This window comes from Sarcophilus harrisii, chromosome 3 (assembly GCF_902635505.1).
Source record: "Sarcophilus harrisii chromosome 3, mSarHar1.11, whole genome shotgun sequence".
Lineage (NCBI taxonomy): Eukaryota > Metazoa > Chordata > Mammalia > Dasyuromorphia > Dasyuridae > Sarcophilus > Sarcophilus harrisii.
The window spans coordinates 338,996,807-339,005,839 of NC_045428.1; the positions used below are offsets into that span (position 1 = coordinate 338,996,807).

The 9,033-nt window shown below is 42.9% G+C and overlaps 2 protein-coding genes across 6 annotated transcripts in view; both read left to right on the forward strand.

Moving 5' to 3' along the window:
- Nucleotides 1-8,509, forward strand: part of MGAT5 (alpha-1,6-mannosylglycoprotein 6-beta-N-acetylglucosaminyltransferase) — a 365,609-nt gene extending 357,100 nt beyond the window's left edge. For all 5 annotated transcript variants that reach the window (XM_023499178.2, XM_023499179.2, XM_012544690.3 and 2 more), the window contains one exon: nucleotides 1,842-8,509. In XM_023499178.2, coding sequence (XP_023354946.1) covers nucleotides 1,842-2,040 — 199 coding nt within the window. In that variant the 3' untranslated portion in view covers nucleotides 2,041-8,509. The remainder of the gene's footprint in view (nucleotides 1-1,841) is intronic.
- LOC116422566 (basic salivary proline-rich protein 3-like) lies at nucleotides 3,764-4,943 on the forward strand. The gene is made up of 3 exons (XM_031961294.1): nucleotides 3,764-3,930; nucleotides 3,995-4,480; nucleotides 4,604-4,943. Exons 1-3 carry the CDS (start codon nucleotides 3,764-3,766, stop codon nucleotides 4,941-4,943), a joined length of 993 nt encoding a protein of 330 aa, XP_031817154.1.
- Nucleotides 8,510-9,033: the final 524 nt, after the last annotated feature.

The window sequence follows — 9,033 nt, forward strand, 5'->3', positions numbered from 1 at the left end:
ATAGAAGAACCTCAAAAAACTGATATACCTAAGCAGGAATCAGAAATTATACTAATTTCTGACCCAATTTTTTTCCATAGAACATTATAAGATAGGCATTAAATGCCTACTATATGCCATTACAATATCAATCAGATAATGTAGAGTTTGGAATAGGGCCTGGGCTGGTGATTTCTCTTATTTAGAGAATTCTCAAGTGAGGAAACACCTTATTAGAGCAGCTTGGCACCTTCTTTATAATTTATAGTCTTCTAGTTGCCTAGAACATTGAAAGGTTAAGTGACTTGTGCCAGATCCAGGGTGTGCTGGAGCCAACTCAAAAAATTGTTCAATTTTCATTGTGAGTATTTACACCTGGGAAATCACCAAATGCTACAAATCAAGGCTTGATTTATTGTTTTGTTAATTGTCTAGACTTAATAGAGTGTTAATGATGAAGATTAAACTAAAAAGTGTGTCCTGAATATTTTTGGATGGAGAGCATGCTGTTACAGATTTATCAATATCCTCTCAACCACGGTCACAGAGGGAGCATGCACAGGGAGACTTCTGACTTCTAAGCCAATTCTCTCTACTATGCCATGATGTTTCTATATTAGAAAATGTGTGAATGTGCATACATATAAACATAATAAAAGTTTATTAGGGCACCTAGGTAGTACAATAGATGATGTTCAAATCTGGCCTCAGACACTTACTAGCTGTGTGATCCTGGGTAAGTCATTGAATGGTTTTAGGAATTTAGGAGTGGCAAACCATTCTAGTATCTGTGTCAAGAAAACTCCAACTCAAATCATGCCTGAAACAAATGAATAACAACAACAAAAATATTAAGTGCCTATTATGTGCCACACACTGCCCAGTCTGGACAATGTTCAGTGCAGAACTAAGGGATACAAAGGTTAGATTAAAAAATGTTTCCTTTTCTCAGCAAGTTTATAGCCTTCTAGGAAGATAAAGCCTACATATGTAGATTTTTAAGTTCATTCACAAATTAAAAAATGAAGTACTATGGGGGTACAAGGGAGAAAGTAATTTCCTGCCTTGGAAATCAAGGAAAGCTTCTTGGAGCAGGTGGCATTTTAGAATTAGGTTTAAAGGGAAAGCTGAAATTTGAGAGGTATAAAGCAGAAAGGCAGAGATACTCAAAAGTTTCAGAAACAGTTTTAGCAAAGAATCAGAAGGCTGATAGAGTGAATAATTGCAGAATAGATGTCATTGCATCACATTTGTAGTTAAGCCAAAATTATTATTACCCCTCTGCTTTTCAAATAAATAAAAATTTGCTATATTTCATATTTTCAGTAGAAAAATAGTGTAATATTTCTTGCTTTCTAGGATGATCCGCTATGCTCTCTGGTACTTGAGGGAGCCAAAAGGAGTCTTTAATACAAAATATTTCTTATTGTGTATTTCATAATGTCCAGCATAAAGCTACCCATGGCAACTAAGAGCAATGTCAATAATGTTGGATTTTGTTCATAGTCAATATTTTACTTAAGTTTAGTTGATTTTGACCTTTGGCGAATTCTGTGACCGGGGCCCTCACCAGACCATGGGATTTAGGGTTTAAGAGTTCCTTATAGATCATCTGATCTGGCCTCCTCCTCTTCCAAATGAAAAACTGAAGGCTTGAAGAAGTTAAGCCATACAAGTGGTAAGCAGCTTGCTACCTTGGTCCCTGAGCCCCAGTTCTCTGGCTTGTATGGAATACTCTGCCTTCACCTATAGTCCCACAAAGCAATCCAATTCCCGGGAACAATTTTATTTCCAGGACACTATTGGCAAACAAGCTCCAGCCCTAATCTAAACTCCATGTCTCCCTGTCCTTTCCTTTGTAGGTACGAGGTGGTGTGCCACACAACAGAACTGGCCAATGACATCCTGGTGCCCTCCTATGATGACAGGAAAAAACATTGTGTGTTTCAAGGTGATCTGTTGCTGTTCAGCTGTGCAGGAGCCCACCCCAAGCACAAGAGAATATGCCCTTGCAGGGACTATATCAAAGGCCAAGTAGCTCTCTGTCAAGACTGCCTATAGCAGCACAAGCCCTGGGCCCCAACTGATTCAGCTGGGAAGGAACGTGGCTAGGGGCAGGGAGGGAGAAAGTAGTACAAGGACTGGCCCTACTACCAGAACTCTTTGGCCTTTTAGTTTAGATTTTGTTTTTGCTACGGACGGATTTCAAACAATAATGAAGTTCTAACGGGCAACAAAATAGAGACAGACAGTGCAGTGGACTGACTTCTTCATGTTTGGGATTTTTAAAAAAAACCTTCAGTGAGCAACTGTGGTGAGACTCCTACAGAACCATCCAGCTGCTCTTGGGTAAAAATAAATGAAGTTCCATGCTTCATAAAAAAAAAAAAAAAAAAAAAAAAAAAAGTTAAGATAATTATGAAGAATCTTGTGTGGGAAAAATTCCTAAATCCATTAACTTATTTATTTGTGGGAGGGTTAGGGAGGGTTAGGGAAGGAAGGGAATGAATAATGCATTTTTTTTTCCTTCAACTGTCCATCTTCCACTTTCACTAAATAGCATTCCAGTGGAGTTTGGGATGGCAGAGGAAGGGAAGGAATTGCCAAGATTTTGATGTACAGCTGTAGTCAGGGAATTAGATTGAGAGGAACACTGTAAAGGTTCCCAAAGAGTGACAAATTGTAAAAACAGACAAGTCTTTGCTGTTTAAAACCAAATGGTACACTCCAAGGCGTCAGTCTGCTCTTCTGGACATCTCTTCCACAAAAGTGAAAGAGATGGTTCAGGCAAATGAGAAAAGCATTAGTTTTATGTTTGAGATTAGCAGTGCTTGGGGAGTGCCCCATGGTCTAGAGCCCAAACCCATCAGGTGGTGCAAATTTACCAGAGAAAGATCTCTCTTCTTCAGCTCCAGTAATATATACACACATATATATATATATAACAATACAAGGAATCAATGTTGTATCAATAATATTAATGTTAGTTTGCCAGTCTGCCATACTTTCCCTTCACCTAAAATTTACTAGATAGAGTGGGAGAGGAGAAGGTTTTTGAAACTAAAAAATCCACCCTAAGACTTTATGACCGACTAGCCTTTGGCTTTGAGGGAAGTAGTTGATGTGAAATCACACGGAGGGAGGAGTTACGTTATGACATCAAGAAAGAAAAGAATGTGTTTACTCCTCCCGATCACGACATATTCTAAAGATTTAGGTTGGGCGATATTTCCCCTTAGCATCTAGTATTACAACGCAAGGGAAAGAAGAAAGACAGGACAATGATTGTAAATCATTCCACCCGAGTCTTCACTTTGGGGAGTTCTTGAATGGTGGGATTTTGTTTTGCTTTTATGAATCAAGCAAGGATCCTTGTGGAAGCTTGTCGCGAAGCCGAGAGGAAAGGATGAATGAATAGCCTAGAGGTGACTTAGCCTGTCTGTATCTAGGAGGGCTTCACCCGATTCAGCCCTAGGAACCTCCTCTCATCCAGAAATTCAGTCTGTTCAGCCCTTTATCACGCTGTTGGCTGTTTTGATTAACTTATCCGTTCCCTAAAAAAGCCACCAGCCTCTCTGAATTGGGGCTGGGAAGGAAGATGGTCCCCGGTTCCCCCCTTCTCAGAATTAGCTACGGCCCCACAGAGTTCTGGGGACTCCCACGTGGCTGGCCGACAGTTTAGTGTCTAAAACAAAGCGCTGTTGAATTTGTGTTTCCCGGTGGGAAGGGGAAAGAGTTGAAATGTATTTTGTCAGAGGAGAACGGACCTTGGGAACGTCGCCGGATGCTGCTTCCCTCGCTCCCCTTCCCCAGCCGAGCGCTAAGAGTTCTAAGCACAACAAGGGGCTTTTCTTTGGGACGTGGCCGTCCTTGCCGCCCAGATTTTAGAAACAGTACTCGGGTCATTCCGGGAGGCTCGGCTTCTGCCCAGCCGCCGCCGCCGCTGCGGGGGTCTGTAGAACCGGAGACAAAAAAGGGGAGGGGCCCTCGCTGACGAGCCTCTGGGCGCGCAAAGTTTGATTCTCTCCGCCTTTGCGACCCCGTTCCTGCTCCGCGCCCGGCCCGGGCTGCGCAGAATCCGTCCGCCTGGCCGGGGCAGCCACCGGGAAGCGGTCCCCGCCCTCGGCCGGAACGGAGGCGCGTCAGGGCCGCGCGCGCGGGGGGCTCTGGGATCGTCCCTCGGCATCGGTGTCCCGGCCTTTGGCGGGGGGGGGGGGTCTGTGCAGGCCCGTCGCCTACGTCGGGAAGGGCGGCCTCCCGCTGGCTATCTGCTGCTTGCCCGGCTCGCCCCCGCCGGTCCCCCGCCCGGAGACGAGCGGACACTGCCACCTAGTGAGCGGCCTCTGCCAGAAGCCAGGAGCCGCCGGGCTGCGCGGGGCCGGCAGAGGGAGCCCCGCGGGCCGGAGCCGGCGCGGGCCGGAGCCGGCGCGCGGCCGCCGTGGCGCCCCGGGCTGCCCGCGGGGCTCCGTCCTGCGCTGGGGAGGAAGCGCCGCCAGAGCGGGCCGCTGCGGCTCCCAAAATCCTGACGTGGAACGGCTCCGTCCCTTTTTTTGCTCCCCAACCACACACTGGGCGTGGGTCTGAGAGGAGATTTCCCGCCCTCTCTTTGTGTCTCCCCGCGGAGCGTTACAGCCGAGAGCCCCAGTCCGCCCAGGCCGCAGGCGGGGCCCGCTCCGCCGCTTAGTGACCTCGGGCAGCCTTCTCCGTCCGACTGGCGCCCAGTCCTCGAACTACCTACCTCCCAGCGTTGTTGTGAGGCCCCGCTCTGTCAGCTGCCCGGGAGCCTGGGGTCGGCCTGCCAGCGCCCGAGGCGCTTCCCCGCCCGGGCGGGAGATTCGCACCCAGGCCCCCCGGGGAGGCCCGCGCCGAGCTCCGGAGACTCGGACGCGGTCACTTGGCCGTTCTGTTCCTTCCCTTCCTCCCCTCCCCTCTGGAATAGGCAAAGGGGTTGGCTTATGTTGTAAGGGGCAGCGCAGCCCTTGGGGAGGGACAGTCAGAAGGGCCTGGTCACACACACACACACACACACACACACACACACACACACACCCTTTTGGTCAGGGAGTTCTCAGATCCCTGCCCTTAACCGCAGCGTCGGTGCCAATTGCGGGCCCAGATGGACTCCTGAGCAACTTTGTAGTCATTGATAACGCGTGTCGGGGGGAGGGGGGAAGGGATGCAAACCCCTGAGCATAACCGATGTTACCCCAAGCTGTAAGCGGAGCTCTCCTAGACTTTTCCTTTCCGTTTTTTGTACCTTTTTTGTTCCGAGTGACTTCTGGTTTTTTTCATGGTGATCCTAGGATCTTAGGAAATTTAAGGGAAAAAATTAACATAATTTATTAAAGATGGTTAACAGAAAAAAAAAAAAAGTTTACCTTTGAAAGGTAAAATGGAGAAATAGACACTGTTTTTAAATGCCAATAAAAACCTCATTTATTTCATATATGCAACTTGATTTGCACATTTATGAAGAGGCTTTCTGCATTTTTACTTAGGTTTTTTGGTTGCTGCTGCTGCTGCCCATCACTTGTTCCTTTCTTGAACGTGGCCTCGTGCTTAGAAATGTCAGATTCTGTTTCCTAGGCTGTATTTATTGTTTAAATCATGTGCCTTTTCATTTTTCTTTGGGGTTCTATGTTGGGAGCCAGATGCTATTTGAAGGAGTATAATGGAACACCAGTTCTGCCACATGACTCTACCTTGTTCTAAATGTAGATATATGTAGCGTGTGTTCTTCAAAACGCCCTTTGTGTCCCCACAAATGAACAAAGAAGGGAAAAAAATAATATGTGAGAAAAATGGATTGTCATCATTCTTTCCAAATGTTCACTCTCTGTGGCTTCCCTTTGGTTAAATATCCTCATCAAGAGAACCTTGAGTGAGAAAGTGGAGTTCATATCCAATTCTCAATCTCCTGGGGAAGGGACGCAGAAGGGGTAACTCACACAGCCCTCCAGGGGATCAAAGCATGAGCCTTATAAAATGGCTACTGTGAGTGGATTGGCATTAAAAGATCAACCTCAGATCTACTAAGATTTTCAAAGTTTGGCTGTAAGATATTAGCTTGTTGGCTACATAATAGGAAAAAAGGAGAATAATTTCCGGGGTAAGGGGATGTTATTTTTAAATATTTGCAAGACCCAAGGAAAGAGTGATTTTTTTTTTTTAAATTAGAAGTGGAGATGAAGTTTAGAAGAATACTAAAGAGTTAAGGGTCTAGCTGAAAATGTTTACAATTACATGATCTTTAAACAAGACCAATTTAAGTCATTCTCCTGGGGACTATTTCTAAAGGCCTGGCTGGTTTTCCTCAACATTTTATCCTCTCTCACAATACTAGGTTGTGGCTAAACCTGGGAGAGAAACTTTGGCTTTCCCCATAAATGTATAGGGGTTTGTTTTCATGAAAAATTCTCAATTGTTAGACAATTGCTTATTTTTTTTTTTTTTAACGACAGGCTCTATTGTGTATGTTTCTATCCTAAGCCTGGATTATTTTATTTATTAATTAAAAGCATATTTAAGTTCATTTACCAGCTTTCTTCAAGCCCCATCCATTCTTGTATGGCTATAAAGCATCTCCATTGGAAGAGACAAACAAATGGAAATAGATTCTCATGTAATTTGAGAAGCTAGCAATTTCTCACAGCTGAAGTAAACTGTCTTTGATTATTGTTGGCACCAAGGGAAATGGAAAACCAGATTTTTCAATGGCTAAAAGGCCACATTTTCTCTGTGGTTCATTCCAAAAAGCTATATAGGACCAAGTGATTCCTTAACACTAAAGGCTCTTCCATAACATTAAATACAATAACGATAAATACACTCCATATATATTAATCTGGAAGTGTCTAAATAAAATGAAATACTATTCTTGACTGACTTAGTAGGGATTATCCATCTAGATTGCCCTAAGTCCTTGACTTTGCTAATATAAATTCTAACTGAGGGGTTTCTAATACTTTGTGACCTGAAACAGGTTGGTTCGCTTGAAATATTTAGCTTATCAACCCTAAATGAAACAAGAACTTAGGGATGGGTCTCTCTTGTACACAGCTAGACTCTCATCCATAAGCTGTTTTCAAAACCATTTTTGCAAATTTTTCTTTAATCTTTAAAGTGTCCTCTGCCTTGTAGAAATTGTATATTGAATGAAAAGCATCTTTTCAGTCAATGCTGATTTAGCTTTCCCTGCTGAATTTCAAATAAATGAGACTTTATTATATTTCGGATTTTCAATATAGAGATGATCTCTTTCTCCCTGCTTTCTAGGGTATCCCACTGCCCCCTGCTGGATGGGGGGAATCCATAAGTACCCAGTATAAGAAGTCATATTATCACCATAATTGGATTCTAGGTTGTTTGTCATCTCATGGTCTTGGCACCAAACTTAAGGAAACTAAAGTTTTGTTTGTAGTTGCTCAGGTCCCAAGGAGACTGGATTCTGGAAATTGCCCTTAAAGGTGGTACAATTATAATGTTGGATGTTACCTCTCCAAAGCATAGTTCCAAATAGGTCAAGAACTGGACAAGGTTATTAACATTCTTTAAAAAATAAAATCAGTTGTTATTGAGATGCCAGTTCATTTTTTCTCCCTGTTTTCTAGATTTTCCTTATCTGATAAATCTGCCTGCTAATGCTCATGAACGAACATCTAGATTTTAAAAGTTATTTCTGTTTCAGGCTCCACCTCATATGATTATAATTAAATGATATAGAAACACCAGTTAATCCCTTGATATAAAAACCTTGACAGCATCTTCAACTGAATGGACATTTTCGTACTCTGTACTCCATCCCAACCTTGAACTTGGGCAGTCAGCCCAACCCACTGGATGGGGATTTGTAGGCAAGTGAAGGTATCGTCTCTAGATACCAAAAGGGGAGCCACATTTAATTTTAAAAGGATATCAGAAAATTAATATCTGGTATTGCCAATTTTACCTTTGTAAATGGTGCTTTTAGTAGAATGGGGGAGAGGAGAAAGATATCTAAGTCAAAAATGTTATGGGCAAAGGCTTGTAATTGAGGCACAATGAAGAACCCTTAGTCTAAAGGGGGTCTAGCTAGATGAAATTCTGTCATCCATCTCCATGTACCTCAGAATCAACTGATATCAGTCATAGGTAGCAAACTACAAAACAGCTGGAATCCATGAAATTTGGGGGTTTGTTTTTCTTTTTAACCAGTCTGCCCAGATATTAAAAGCAATGGGTTTGTGATGCCAAAGGATGTAACATCCCTTCCACTATAGTTTGAATTCATAACCTTGATACTTTTAAGCTTAGTTTAAATATGCAGACTGGTGTGTTCCACTATACTCTTTAAGCAGCTCACAGCTCACCAAATACTGGTTACAACTATTTCCTATTGTTCAGTTCCTGAGGTTTAATAGTCCGGGATTCTAAAAATAAGGTGTAAATGTCTGAATGTACTTTACTGGCATAGAAAGCAATGCTTGTTTTTCACTGTTGTAGAGAAAACTAGGGAGAACTTTATTTTTCAATAAACTTTTTTCTTGTGTGACTGGTGGGACTCATTTTTTGGTTTGGAGGTGAAATCCACATACAGCACTCATTCAAATTTTATCTAATTGTTCAAAATAGAATCCATTGAAAGTAGTTGTTGATGGAGTGGTTTAAAAGTACAACCAAAGGTTTAGTGATTTAAAGTATTCATTGGGGGTACTCTTTACTCTTCCCTACCCCAGCTTCAGACCAAATGCCACTGTATGTTCTCTCTCCACATGTATCTAAAAGAGTACTAGGGAATCTAGCTCTTTTGTGATTTGAACTTTATATAATAATACACCAACCTGTAAAATAATCCAGGAAAGACAAAATATTCTCATTCTCTCTCTCTCTCTCTCTCTCTCTCTCTCTCTCTTTCTCTCTCTCTTGCACACACAGACACATCACAATTTATTGACACATTTAGTTGTCCTATACAAACTGTTCTTAAAAAATAAACTAGCCTAGCACTTGAAAGGAGACCCTGCATATTAATTAACCTAATTCTCCTTTGAGACCAGGCACCATCACTGAAGGGAA

Excerpts from the sequence above, each read along its gene's own strand:
- LOC116422566 (XM_031961294.1), top strand. The coding sequence starts at position 3,764 with ATGCTGCTTCCCTCGCTCCCCTTCCCCAGCCGAGCGCTAAGAGTTCTA. Across the intron at positions 3,931-3,994 it reads CCGCCGCCGCCGCTGCGGGG|TTTGATTCTCTCCGCCTTTG; the intron begins GTCTGTAGAACC and ends GGGCGCGCAAAG. Across the intron at positions 4,481-4,603 it reads AGGAAGCGCCGCCAGAGCGG|CGTTACAGCCGAGAGCCCCA; the intron begins GCCGCTGCGGCT and ends CTCCCCGCGGAG.